Raw genomic sequence first — 15,213 nt, 5'->3', positions numbered from 1 at the left:
TAGGCTGATGCTTTTATCATTTGTATTTTTGTTGTTTTACATGTCACAATCGGGAATAAAGAAAAAAAAGCTTGCTTGGCTCAGTGGCAGAGTATCTGACTCCCGCGCAGCGGGCCCGCGTTCGATCCCGTCGGGAACCAGTTACTTTTTTTTTTCGCATTTCCGGCAATAGCGGCTACGGTCACCGGACATCGTCGGCGGCGGCGGATACCATCGCGAACCAAAACGGCTATTGGAATGAGCCCATAACAGCTTACGCTGTAAAATGTTGGCGGTGGTGAGTATCGTACCTACGACCCGACGCTCAGCAGCCGAGTGTCTTACCCACTGGGCTAAACTAGGCTAAACATGCACTTTTATTTTGTTTATTGCATGGAATTATGAGTAGTGTCATGCGAAAATACACCAACGCTTGCAGAAGGTGAATATATCTGAACCGTATGAATGTGTTGTGCCGGCAGTACAAAACAAATGGCAAAGTAGGACAGTTGCTATGAAGGCTTCGTTGAAAGATTTGGTGATGGTGGAACAAAAGCCATCTTAGCACCACATGTAGATTCGACTTAGAGCATTGTAGGCATTAGGAAAATTCCGATACTGCGAAAGTTTAATGCCAAACACGCCACATCCCCGATGCGTTTTGGCGGTCGCGGGACGCACCTTCTGGTGGAGCGTTTCTTTACCGACCAAAATGTCACCGACCTAAGAGGGCTCCTGCGCTTCGCGTCGCGCAACACAGAAAGATAAGCAGTCAATGAGTTGAAAAGGATGATAAGGAGTGATGAGGGGTTGTATGAGTGTTATCACTGTTGATAATGGTTCGACGCGGATGAATAAGGTTGATAAGGACCGATAAGAGCTGATACGAATCGTATTGACTGCGATAAGGTTGCTAACAACCGATAAAAGTCGATAAGGGTCAGATCGAGTCCGATAGCGTTGATACCAACCGAAAGGGTTAATAAGAGTCGGATCTAGTCGGATAAGGTTGAAACACTGATAAGGCTTCATAAGGTTTTATAGTGGTCGGATAAAGTTTGATAAGATTGATAATCACACCGGGCTACGTGGAGATGAGCAAGTGGCATAGTGGTTACGCACACGTAAGTGCGAGGTACATGGTGCGATTTTTCCAGTTAATATTGCGCTTCAATGCATAAAGCGACGTTTTGTTAAGAAACTAAGTGGAACGCCAATGCATTTCTCCGGAAAGTTCGGGAATAAATATCTCGAAACTGGTGTCATCCTGAGAATTATTACCAAGTGGATCCACCTTGCGAACTCCACGGCTACAATTTGTGAATTGCAATATGGGTCATCAGCAAATAATTAAAAGCTTGATTAGTGATTTTTTGTTAATTAGTCAATTATGCATTTCAATTTTTTGTGCAAGTAATGTCCGCCTCTTTGAGTAGACCAGCTCATTAATTAGATTTCGGCTATCTGCCACAGGCAACCTTAAATAAATTTTGAAAGTGTTCGCTGAAACACCCTATATAATTAATTAGGTTCAGACATGTATACACTCAGCATTTTCCAAGTAAGAAAATCCCAAGACGTAAGAGAATTAGAAAGCCCTGGATCAATCCTTCCTTGCTTCATCGCATTAATATTAAAGACGGGCTTTAGGAAAGTTTTTTCCAAACTAGAGACTTGCCTGCTTTGTCGCAGTACAAGGCGTACCGAAACAAATTTTACAAGCACATCAGAGTTGCCAAGACGCAATATGATACAGACACCTTTCAACGTAGCTAAGGTCGCTCTGGAGGCAACTAGCCACTCTTTTTAACCGCACGAAACCCAAGGTAACATTTTTGATACGCGCAATTTGATGCCTAAGAACTGATTTAAGCGCCAGAAATCCAATGTAGAGTCCATACTAGCGTTTTTGATATAGTGGTAGGAGTTTTCCGTTTGGAATAGTGCAGAAAATCAAGTATCAATTAATTATTTGCTGTACTAATCAATTTGCACTCATTTGTACTCGGGCTTTCTGGAGTTAGCTCTGGAAGTATAACTGAAACACCCGGTAACATTAACTTCACTGGGACTGAAATGAGTGGCCCCTCGCTGGCAGATGCCTTCAACAGCTCTGTCCTTGTCCCTTCTCAGCCTAGTTGCAGTTTAGAGGCATTGCAATATTTACTCAGGCAGTCCTGATAGCATTTCTCTTTCTCCTGTTGATAGCATGGAAGTTGCAACTGCATTTCATGGCGCCAAAAACAGCATGTCTTCTGATGATTTCAGATCACCCAGATCTTGCCCGACTAACGTGTTATCGACTTGATAGCACATCTGTTGACTCATGTTTTCAACCTTTTTTTCACGACAGCCACTTTTCCCACTCAAAGCAAGTCGCAAAGATCATTCCAATCTTTAAAACAGGAATAATGTTGTTTATTATAGGCCAATATCTTTACTGCCTGTTTTCTCTAAGGGCCCAGAGAAGATAATTTTAACTAGTCTTTTCAGTTTTGCAGATCGACAGAATACTATTACAGCATTTCAACACGGTTTCAGAAAAAATCTTGCAGTGGCTTAGCTCGGCTATGCCAGGATATACGTAGCGTTAGCAAAGGTTCAGCTGATTATTCTTAGCTTTCCTGGTTGTCTAGATTGTCAAGGATTAGCTTGATTGTCATGCTTATTGCTGCTCCAATGACACACACAAACGCCAGTCAGAAGCGCAGTGGCTCCAGCGCAGTGTCAGACGGCGACTGCGCAGCGAGCGCGCGCCGGCGCCAGTGCGTCTACCACGGCTACGACGTCACTGCTCTGGAATGCGCAGACCGGCGGCGGTGAGTCGCGCGCGGCGACGGCGGAGTGCGCGAGAGGTGCCGGCTACGGTGGCTCCGGTGCGCAAGCCGTGTGACATCACAGATCCTTGCGCATGCGCAGCACGGCTCTTGATGTGCCGCGCGAAACGGGCTTGGCTAGGCCAGTGTAGCTAACGCTACAAAAAAAAAAAAAAAAAAAAAACAGATCTACGGAAACTGCACTTCTTGCCTAACAAGAATTCATTCCTAAAATAATTTGAACGAAAATGAACCTAGTATTAGCCCTGTTCGTCGATTTTAAAAAGGTTTTCGACAGCATAAGTCATCACGTACTTCTTTTGAAGGTTCGAAAAAACTGTGGAATCAGAGGACATGCTCTTTAACTCATACGTTCTTATCTGTCAGAGTGCTGTCAGTGCGTTAGCGTCAATAGACATTCACCAGAAAGGCTACGGATTACGTCAGGGGTACAATGGGGAAGTATACTGTAATCTTTTTTATTTAATTTATATATTAATGATGTCGCAAATGCTTACTTTGATGCCTTATATATTACCTATGCCGACGACACTAATGTAGTTATTGCCAGTAAGGATCCTAACAAATTAATTAGAAAAGCTAATGAAATGCTTGTCATGCGGGAGCGTTGGTCGCATCTTAATACTTTACAAATTATTGTTGCGAAAACAAAATCTATGATCCTTCATCCGAAGAGTAATAGTGTTCTGCATCTTTGAGTTTTATTTCCAATAACATATAAATTGTGCCAGCTTTCAAAACACTTGGCGTATGGTTTACAGATAAGTTGCTGTGGGATGCGCTTGTTACTCACGTTTGCTTAGACGCCTGTCGTTTTATTGGTTTGTTATACCGTAATAATAATATTCCGCCGATTAAAATTAAATTGCTGCTTTTTAAATCTCTCTTCATGTCGCAGTTGAATTACTGGCAACTTGTACGGGGCACCACAACAGACACATTCCCGGGAAAATTTAAGTGCTTAAAAAATAAAAAATTCATAAAAGCGTTATGCATAATCACTTAGCCCGAGATCATCCCACTGCGCAACTGTTCCAAATTGAAGATATTCCTAAGGTATTTAATTTCTATAAATGACGGCTAGCTTTACGATAAAAGTATGAAGTAAAGCATGATACTCCGGCCCTAATTGATACAGCAGAATTAACTCACTACGCTTCAATATATCGTCTGCGGCATATGAGTGAAAGGCACCTCGCACAAATTATGGTGGACAAATGTTAAGATTTACGCTGCCTTCTGTTTTAAATGATATAGCGCAGAATGGAATTGATATTACATGATGCGGTTGGGGTGAATTTTATGTATTTTATGTATAATTCATCTTTATCGGAAGATGTTTCTTTTTTCTTTGTTGTATCTAATCTCGTTTTATACATGAACAATGTCGTTTGCGTTTCTGCGTGTTCACTTAAATATGTATTAGACGTACATGAACACGTGATGTTTTTTTTTCTTTTCTTTCTTGTTTTGAAGTGCTTCGTACGCAGGGCAGATATAACATAATGCTATTGATAATGCACTGTGGTGCTGAACGTGTACTTTGCGGAAGTGTGAAATGTCATGTAAAATGTACTTAGGGGGCTGCTGAACTTTGCAGGTGCTAGGAGGCCTTGTCAAACTCTCTAGAGCTTTTACTTCCTGGCCCTCCGCTCTTAGAAGTGGAAATGAACTGATTTATTGATTGACTGATCGATTAGTTGATTGATTGAAACACAACTATGAATACAGGAATATGAAGATAGCATCGATACCGCGGCCAAGCGGACGAGCGCAGACGATCGGCACCTGACACGTGCCTTGGGACGTTCCGCGCTATCTTAGTGCGACGGAACTGTAACGTCACAGCTAGGTGATGACACTGACGTCTGCCGAGAAGCCGCGTCCCCACCTTCACTGCCGCCGAACAGTATTTCTGTGCGTCTCCTGAGTTATGGTTGCGAGGTCACGGTAGACAGCGACGGCGTCTACAGGTGCACCGCGCCGACACACAAAACACACAGTGAGAAGGCGAGAGAGCAAGCCCTTCCCTTCGGGCGCGCCTGCGCGCGGACGCGCTGCCTCCGTCGCGAAGCGCTAGCTGATTTGGGCCTAGCGAAGCTAGTCCGGCGGGACTCTCACTCCAACCGACGCCGAGAGAATTGAGAGAGCGCGCGCGCGCGGTCGGTCGGTCGGTCGGTCGGTTTCGCCGTTATATCTGCGTGCCTCACTCGCCGGGGCAGTGGGGCGTGTACTCCTTCTCGTCAACCTGGCCCTGTCTGCTCCGTTCGGCCTCGCCGTATAGAGGAGAAAGTGTCTCTTCCGTGTTTTTGCCTTTCTTTCGCCCTGCCACGCGCTGACCCGCTTCCACTTGCAGCTTGGGAACAACGTGTGTTTGCACGGGGGCGTCTTCCAAGGCACCCCTCCTTAAGCCGGTGTGCCCTGCCGGATAAGATCGTACTGGCTTTTCAACCTAACGGCGCACGACGGACTCTTACTTTGTGCGTTAGTGCGTGTGCTCCTTAGTGTTCGGTGCTGGGGCCGGCGTTTACGCTCGGCATCACTTTTTTTTTTTCACCGACGACGTACGATCGAGCTTGAACCCTCAGTGCGTGCGTGTGTGCACGTGTACTTCTGTGTGGGCTGTGTCCAGCGAAGTGGGTGCTCGTTCGTTCGACTGCTAACACAGTCGCCGACCGAGTTCGTCGGGGATGTTCTGAGTGTCGCATAGCACCGTGCGCTTGTCACAATTGGTTCTACGGTGGGCGCTTCGTGAAACGTCGGTCAGGCGGGACTTCCAAAAGGATCGAGTGGCGTACAGCGTCCTTCAAGAGCAGCGACGTTATGGCTGCCGTGGTGGCGATGGTGGGACCGCTGGTCTCCGAGTTCCTCATGCGGGTGCTGGACCGCATCTCGGAGCTGCTGCTGTTCGTGGCCAACCTGACCCGGCGGAGGCAGCGCGTCCAGGGGACGCGCGACCCACTGCTGCTAACTCCGGCCGTGGTGCTGGCAGACGCCATTCGACACGGTCGGGTGAGTGGATAGACCCTTTTCTATTCGTAGTGTTGCGGCCCACAGAGGCTTTCCCAAAAAATGTGCCATAGGGAACTTCGGCGCCCGCCGTGGTTGCGCAGTGGTTACGGTGTTGGGCTGCTGAGCACGAGGTCGCGGGATCGAATCCCGGCCACGGCGGCTGCATTTCGATTTGGGTAGAAATACAGAAAATGCCCGTGTTCTTAGATTTAAGTGCACGTTAAATAACACCAGGCGGTTCAAATTAACCCGGAGTCCTCCACTACGGCGTGCCTCATAATAATATGGTGGTTTTGGCACGTAAAATTCTATAGCTTAAAAAAAAGGAACTTCGGCGTCTAGCTAGTGCTTATACGGGAGCTGCGATTATAGCAGTTGAGCCGGCACGGGTATGATGGTTAGTACGCGAGTTTGCCTAAACTTCCATCATTCTGGAATTTGTGATTTACCAAATCGATCACTTTCAACAAAATGATGCGTTATAAGTGCAACAATGCGCATTGCTTATACAACTGCGCAGAGCCTGTTAACTTTCCTCGTTCAGAAAAAAAGCAATGCTTCGCACATCAAGACAAGGCAGATAAAGCATGGTAAACACATCCGCAAGAACGTCTGACGCCACAAGTGCGAAGATCAGATAAATTCATGCACTAACCATCATTAATACCGTAGCTGAACGATTGCAGCGTCAGCGTTTCCTGTAGTATGAAACACTATGGCCACATCAGTGCGCCCGGAAGATTTCCGGTCACACGTTTTCGTCACCCAAATTTGCTAAGAACACCAAGTATTTTGCTCCCTGTAATTGAATATAGGTACAGCCTTCTGATGTGCTAACCAAAAAAATAAAAATAAATAAATAAACAAAAAACAAGCTCTACAGCTCCACATGCGTAATGCGTCGAGCTGACATATATAGCTTTCTTTTGCATGTAGAAATAAAATTCATTCATCTAACAATGTTCTAACTGCATAACAATACTGTTGCCAACTGGAGGATCCTGTATATTTCAAGGCGATTGCAACTTCTATTGTTTTCGCTACCCGCTAAATTGGCCACCAAGAGAAACCGCAAGTCTTATGGCACCTCTGCTGTAAACACATACGCTGCTTTTATCCGCGGCTACTTGATGCTATAGCGGGCTCTCGAAACGTCTCTACACCGGCTGTGTGACATCGAAGATCGCACTGGACACTTGAAGCGATGTGAAACCGGAAAGAGAAACTCTCGAGGGAAAGAAACCCTGTCACTGATGAGCACTGTAAGCTCGGTCCTCCGGGTAACCAAAACCGCCGTGCAGGACAAACTCTCCGGGGAAACCCCGTCAATCACTTTCGACTAGGCCCATCGCGAAGCGGAAGCTTCACACTAGGACACTCTAGAGGGAAACCTTGTCAGTTAGGTTTGGTCCGTGGGATTCAAGCTGCGTGGGAAGGAAGCTCTCTAGGGAAGCCTTGTCAACCTCCTTAGGCTTGTGGGACGAACGACGCATTGGAATAAAGCTCACCAGGGAAACCCTGCCCTTTCCGTTTCGGTTTTCATTTTGCGAGGTAAAAGGTGCTTTGGAGAAATAAATGTAAAAAAAAAAGAACCAGACCTATATTTTGTAAAACCAACCATGCATTGTAGGAAGGTTCCTGAAAAAAAAAAAAAGAACCCTTGCGAACGATAGTAGGTCGGCACGCAGTACTATTGAAACAGTGGGGTGTACAAAGTCATCAGAGAAATTAACACTCAGCATTCACTGTCAGTCGATATGATTTATAAAAGGCGCTTCATTGTGAATAAGCATACACTTGAAGTGTACGCAGGTCTCTACGTACAGTTACTCGCGTTACTGCAGTGTGCATTAGAACGACAGAAAAAGCTTTCTGAAAATGGTTGCTCTAATCAACAACTGGGGGAAGAATACGAGACTGTGCACTATATGAAATTAAGTTTGTAGAACAGCTCCTTGGAATTCCAATAATCCAGTGATCCGATACAAATGTGCCCTTTGTGCCCTTTGCGTAATTGCAAGACTAACGTACACGCAGCATAGGCAAGTGCACATCGAATTCTCCATCGATGTCAAGACGTCACTATAGAGATTATCTCCGCATCGAGAAGCGTCAACGCCGAATATATCGATGCATTGCAAGTTTGTACGCTTGAAAATCCGGCAGCGGCGGCATCGTTTCTTGATCTACTCACTCCAGCGGCAACCGATGACCTATGTGCTGTATACGATGTATTAGGAAACCTAATTTATTAGCGCTAAATTGGAATTATATTTCAAGTAGGACGCGCCCTTTCACGGCAGTTACTACGTCAAAAAACGCTATACTTGTACTTTCTCCCTTTTTTTTACCCGATCGTTTATATTTTTGAGTGCATCTTGGGACAAATTCGTTAGTATTACTTGACATCTGCATTTATCGCAATTTTCTTTTTTGCCAGACAAGAACGCCCACCCACACGCCCACCCGTATTCTCATCTCCAGTACACATTCTCAGGCGTCTGTCATTTCGTCCGACAACATTGTAGGTGGCGCCGTAGGGTTTCATGGGTGTCGCCGCGGTATGTTCCTTCGCTTGCACTTGCTTATGGAGTGCTCCCGTTACACAACGCGGCGTCAAGGTCACCCGGATAACGCGCTGCCTTAGAGGACGCCACCGCTTTCGCAGATGGGCAGTGTGCGATTTTTCCTTCCCGCTTCGTGACAGAGGAGCGCGCGCTGTTCTCGCACTCCCGGAAGATGAGCGCTCTTCAAGCTTGCGGATGGCCTCGGCGCCCCCCGACGAACACGAGGAAAGGCTTCGGCCGGTGTCAGCCACTGGGCTCATTTTTCATCGCCGGGCGCACTTGTTGGCTCTTGAAAATATATATGCTATCCGATATACAAGATCGTGTCCGGCCGGACGAACTGTCACAGATCTTGCCTCTTTCTTTGTCGGTCTGTTTCTCTCTCTCTCTGTTTTTTTTAAAATGCCTAATCGTTTCGTCCCTTAATTCGACTAAGTTGTTCCCGTCGGCATCATGGACATACAGGCAGCCGCTAATGATCAGGAACGTGAATAATTGATTGATCTATGGATTTAATATGAATGGGAAATATTTGCAAACAGTGCAGTACGTCGCCGGCTTCTCCACAGCGTGAAATGGTTTAATGTTCATCATTATTTGCTGATAAAAGCTTCCTGTCCTTTCTTTCACTTTGCCTCCTTTATATTGCCTAAAAAATCAAGGGTGTAGAATGGTGAATTGGAACCTTTCAGGTACTTAGCAGTTCGTTTACACGGGACAGTCGCATGAAACGAAATAGAAGAAAAAAAAAAAACAAAAATGAAATATATCGCGTTGATGATAGTCACAGATAAAGACCGTTGAGAGCAGTATATTCTTGTTCACAGGCGTTTCGCAAGCACTTAACGCATCAGGTACGCTAGAGTACCTGCCAGAGTGTTTTTGCTGCATGTCCCCTGTGTTTTTACACCCTCAAGGGTGTAAAAATGCCATAGAGTGCTACTATATCTTTGGCGGCTGTAAGCGATGAAAGCGACTAACTACTCAGACGATGTTGGCACTGATCACGGCGGTCGGCGCTGTCGCTTCTTGTAGAAGTTTGGTTTGGCAGTCTGGACGGGGAAGAGCTCCGCCTAAGCCGCACTTGCTTCCTCAGCTTACAAGGTCGTTTCATCACGAGAAGTGGATATACCACCGCCGCGCGCGACTGCGAGCCAAAGGCGAGAGACACCCTGGTACTTCTGGCAACACAAGCTTGCGCACACGATCACGTGCGAGTCTTCTAATCCGTGAGCATTACAAGTGGGAAAGTGCGTTTGTGAAGAGAAGTGTCGCAAGCCGGTCACGTGGACGAGGCAGAGAGGGGATGGGAGAGCGTAATAGAAGAGCATGTATATATATATATATATATATATATATATATATATATATATATATATAGAAGCGATGAAAGCGACTAACGACTCAGACGATGTTGGCACTGATCATGGCGGTCGGCGCTGACGCTTCTTGTAGAAGTTCTTGTGTATATATATATATATATATATATATATATATATATATATATATATATATTAGTCTTCGAAGAGGCAGCACTTGTGTCAACTGAGCTCCTGAACAAAACTTTGCACTGCGGCTAACGCTGTTTACATCATGGATGCGGGACTTCAAGAAGGTGTGACGCAATGCCAAGGGCTTTTCTCTCGCCTTTAATTTACTGCTAAATCACCACGGATCTTTTTTTTTGTCTTTTTAACATATCCAACTGTTTTTTCCCCTCTCGGAATGTACGGATGAAAACATGCCCAGCATGTGCCCGACTATCCGTTAAAATATTTCGGTCCGATGTCGGCAGGGACAATAAATGTGGTAAATGTAATCCCTCGGATCTCGCCAGGGTGGCTCAGTAGCTCTGCAGTTCTGCTGCTAAATTGCGGTCATGGATTTTAATGCCTACCGTACCGCCAGAATCATTCCTGTAGTGGACGGCATGTAAAAATTCGGTGCTGTAACGAGCATTCGGTGTAAATTAAAAATTCAAGGCCATTTCACCATGCGAAGGTGGATGACCAGCGGAGCTATAAACATTGTGGTAAGAAAAGTTGCAAAGACTTTATTGCATCACTCATTGTCACTTAGTAACGACGGTCACAATGGCTTTGTGGTCGCTATGATATACACTGATCGGCATACTCGCAACTGCAGATACACTCTGTGGTAATGTCAAATCGATGTGGTCGGTTGGGGCCGGATGGGTGTGGCAGCGCAAGTGAAATGTCTCCAACACGCAACACGTAAACCACTCCCTTTTCGGTCCCGCCGCATCCACATTGAAATCACCGACAACGACCAGAGGGGTAGTGTCATCGCAAGTAACCCACGTAAAGTGATTAGCCATGAACCTTTCGACATCACATTTTGACATCGAAGAGACTTTTGCGTCTCTTCGCCGTATTCTCTCATTCGGGACACGCGTCGTCCCGTCTGGCCTGCCGCTTACGGTGGGCCTCTCGGGCACGATCTTCGGTGCTGCATTGTTCGCTGCACTTTAATGAGTGCTTGTAGCCTCTGCCCTACGGGGGTACGAGCCATTGATGATTGCAGTTTTCGACGTGCTGTTCTGTACGTTGTACGCGTGATTCCAAAGAATGTAAGCACTGTTCGCTTCACTTTGCCGAATGCTTGTAGCCTCTGCCTCACGGGCTCGATTGAAGCCGCGAAAACCATGGGGCCCGTGCTGGACTCGGGCCCGCTCATTAAAGGGCCGAAGTCGGGCCTTCGGGCACACGCGAACGTTATGCATTGCATGGTTCAAGGCATTCTGTGCCAAGCTAAAGTGACGCGTGCCAAGAGCTGGCTCTTAGTATACCTTAACAAAGGAAATAAGCATGAGGTTTAATTTTTTTTACATTTCTACAAAAACGAACATTATTTCCGCGTAAGGAAAAACTAATTAAACAAAACATCTCTCCAAACCATTTCCTTGTTACCGCTTTTGCGAGTGCACTATTACCCCTTTCGACACTGTTACATTATTTTGAAACGATGTCGCTGTCTACTTGTGCGTTTATCTTATGCAGTATGTTCGTGAATTTGACTATATATATATATATATATATATATATATATATATATATATAATCTCCCAGGGTTAGTTCTAGTCGTCAAACATAGAGAGAGAGAGAGAAACGAAGAGGAAAAGGTAGGGACTCAAATATAAATACCCCATTAAGTGGATGGGAAAACGGCGCCACAGTAGCTCAATTGGTAAGAGCATTGCACGCGTAATGTGAGATGTGGGATAATTCCTCACCTGCGGCCAGTGGTTTTTCATCCATTTTCATTCTCACTAATTTATCATTTCTTTATTTCAATTAGTAAGTACAAGTAATTTCCCCTATGTTGCCCTTGCTTGTTAGTTTCTTATGATATGTTTACGTAGAATATATATATATATATATATATATATATATATATATATATATATATATAGACAAAATCGTACGATCAAGGTAAATTTATGAGCACCAGCGGAAAAATAAGAGCACAGGCAAAGGGCCAGATGACTGATGTTCCCATGGGAGAATCAAAGATTGCGGTCTTTTTTTTTTTGCTTTTATGTGTATACTGCAGCTGATTAGACCTCGAGAAGGTGAGGTTGACACATGCGGTACAATTGTAAGTAAAAAAAAATGCTTTTTCTTTTTACTTACAGGCCGGGCCTGGTCATGCACAGGCGGGCCCTGGCTAAGCTTAGTAATGAACGCCCGTGCCCGGGCCGGGCCCGGGCTTAGTGACACGGGCCTGGGGCGGGCCTGGGGCGGGCCTGGGGCGGGCCTGGGCTTGCTACCACGGGCCCGGGCTTGGTATCACCGGATCGGGCTTCAAAAATCAGGCCCCTGTGCTGCTCTACTACGAGCCATTGCATTTTTTACTCGTTTACGGGGGCATGAGCCATTGATGACGATAGTTTTTGTGTGCGGACACGAAAATTCTATGGTACCCGCGCCATATACAGCTCCGCTGTAAAACGAGCGCAGCGGGTCAGAATGAAGCGGGAACGTTTCATCACCGCCTCTCCAGTAAATACTATAGGTCTGGCTCAATCAGTCAATCAATCGGTCGGTCGGCCGGTCGGTCAATGAAAGGTCCCTGAGAAACAGCAGTTACTTGTAAAAAGCAACGCCCATACAGTGAGAGCACATATCGTTTGCAGCAAACACTATAGCAGCAGCGGCTGCACAATATGTCCCATCACTGTCCGTCCTATACCCGGCTCCATATACCGCTGCGCACAACAAGTGTCACGCACGTGGAAGATGGCATTTGTGCTCCTCGAAAGCAAACCACGGGTGATCAATGCCAGAACGAGCTGACGCAGCAAGCATAGCGAGCGCACCCAGTGCCGATGCTGATTGATTCATGGGGTTTGTAAGGCCCTATAAAATTAAAGCGTTAAGTGGAGTGGCGTTGAGTGCAGGGTTTCGAATTCAGTTTAATCACCTGGGGCTTTATAACAGTCACCCAACCAAAACACAGGAGCATATTTGCATTCCGGAAGGCGGCCACCACGGCGCGATCCTAATACATTTTGCAGTACAATTCGTTTAAACAGCATATCAATTTAACCTGCGTGCTTGACCCGTTTAGCGTAACAAAAGCACCCTCCGGTATAGCAACACTAAAATACATTCCCATTTGTGAAGCATATACCAGGAGCTGCAGTTCATATCGTTTTTTCATCGCACCTTCTTCCTTATACCCTCCTCGGTGGTTCAGCCGCTGTGGTCTTGCCTTGCTTCCTTCGGCTGACCCACAGAAAACACGTCAGCGGGTCCTTACAAGTGAACTCTGCACCAGAACCGCTTAAATACGAGAACTCCGACAATGACGTTCCTGTCTCTTCACGAGTACAAAGTCACGGGTTCGAATCTCGAACGTGGCGGCCAGGTTCAGACACGGCCACAATGCTAACACGCTCCTTTATTTATATAAAGGTGCACGGTAAAGAACCCCAGGCTAGAAGGTTGAAGGTTACGATAAATTTTCTTAAACAGTACATGTGCACTTCAGGCTCTTCCAGGATCCAACAACATTGTTAAAGGTATAAATTGTTCAAGGGTTATAGTAGGGTGGTGAAAGTTAATCCGGAGCTCTCAATTACGCCGTCCTTAAAATAACCGCACTTCTTACACACAAATCTCGAACGAAGCAACTATCTTTCCCCTTATCGTTCGGCCGCAAAACACAGCGCGCTGAAGTACCCGATAAGAAAAGCACATCCAAGTACACGAGAACGGAGAAGTGGGTTTTCTCGCGAACCACGGCGCCGCATTGGATTATGTTTGTTGCATTTAGAAGAAAGAAAAAAAAAAGTTAAAATGTAGTGACTGAAGCAAGCGGATTTATAATGTATACGTCTTAGTTTTTTTTTTCAGTAAAAATTGTCAGAAATAGCAAAACTTCCGAAAACTAAGCTACCAAATGCACAACTCTGCAACTCAGCAATGAAAAGATATCGCAATTCCATAAACTGCCCATAATAATACATCTAAAGCCGACAAAAATTATGTATTACACATCTCTCTGAATTCCATAATTAACTTGTGACGTACATATATAAACTTACCAGTTCTGGTGAATTTTTATATAAAAAATATCCAGTTCCTCAAAGAAAATCACGCTACATACAACCACAAGCAGTTAACTTTCTTTCTCACATGCACCAAACTTCGTCGAAATCGGTGACGCAATTGTCTGATAACGTCATTTCGGCTTTTTATTGTGCTTGAATACGGAAATCGGAGTTAGCCCCGAGCTAAAGCTTCCTCTTAAGGTTTGTACCGTGTTCCTTAGGGTTCGAAGACAATACCTTTACCATAGTGCTATTAAATACTTGCGGCAATATTCTTTCCTTTTTTTGCATGACAAGAAGGTGCGGAATGAGTGCGCAGGAAACTATTTGCATTTCAAAACTTGTAGAATAGAGGAACGCCACATAACCCGCCACATGAGACCGGATAGTAATAATAATAGAAAGACATATCTCGGGCCTCGTGCTCGCACGCCTTCGTGACTCTTAGCTGGAGAAATAATTCATGTTGTCTCCCGGAAAGAGTTGCTCAAGCGGAGACTATACCACCGGCATACACCAGCAAACCGACATCGCTTGAGGCAGTGCCATCACTGCAACCACGCAAGGGCAATTCCGGTAAAAGAGACACATCCTTGGAGCAGAGAAAACGAATCCTGGCGGAGAAAAAAAAAAAAACTACAGCTACGTTGTGCAGCTTCCTCTCTCGAAACGAACGCTATCGACCGTGGCGAATCGCCGCGTCTATCGTTCGTAGGGCGTTGCTGCAGCGAGCGGAGTGACGTAAAAATGAATTGCGTGGTTATGCCACATGTGCTTTTTATTGGCATAGCAATTATATGGACGCTCCAAGCGGATTTCTGCCGTCGGCGTCGCCGTTGTCGTCGTCGTGAGCTTCCGTATAAAGTCCAAGGGCGATAAAATCGACGCCGCGCGCCGTATGCTGTATGTCCGAGGGAACGTGAGCTTTCACGGAGAGCGAACGCACGGCGGAGAGCAAACGCGACGTCTTCCGTCGTACGAAAGGTCGTGGGGGGATGGGAGGAAGGGAGGGGAGGCGACGTTTAGCTGCTGCACAAAATGCGTATCTTGCGACCAGGCGCAAGTGGAACTGGCGACTCAATCTCCCACGCGAGAGGAGGAATGCGGGAAGGCAGTGTGGGAGGAAGGGGGTGCGGTTTATACTCTGCCAGCAACTGCGTACATGTACTTTGCGAGGCTGCAGGCTGTCGCGCGCACCGTATCTTGAAAGCGATTTCCACACGACTCTTACCTTCGTATGCGC

General features: G+C 46.0%; 1 protein-coding gene across 2 annotated transcripts in view; it reads left to right on the top strand.

Moving 5' to 3' along the window:
* The window catches only part of LOC119445645 (fatty-acid amide hydrolase 2-like), a 95,984-nt gene that overhangs the window by 15,310 nt on the left and 65,461 nt on the right, over positions 1-15,213 (top strand). The window contains exon 2 of one of the 2 annotated variants that reach the window (XM_049663483.1): positions 5,584-5,828. In XM_049663483.1, coding sequence (XP_049519440.1) covers positions 5,640-5,828 — 189 coding nt within the window. In that variant the 5' untranslated portion in view covers positions 5,584-5,639. Of the gene's footprint in view, positions 1-4,951; positions 5,829-15,213 lie in introns of those variants that run through there. The other variant, XM_049663484.1, reaches the window with a different exon arrangement.

Source organism: Dermacentor silvarum, chromosome 3 (assembly GCF_013339745.2).
Source record: "Dermacentor silvarum isolate Dsil-2018 chromosome 3, BIME_Dsil_1.4, whole genome shotgun sequence".
In the NCBI taxonomy this organism is placed as follows: domain Eukaryota; kingdom Metazoa; phylum Arthropoda; class Arachnida; order Ixodida; family Ixodidae; genus Dermacentor; species Dermacentor silvarum.
Note: the sequence above shows the minus strand (reverse complement) of the source record. Positions and strands in the feature narration are given on the sequence as shown.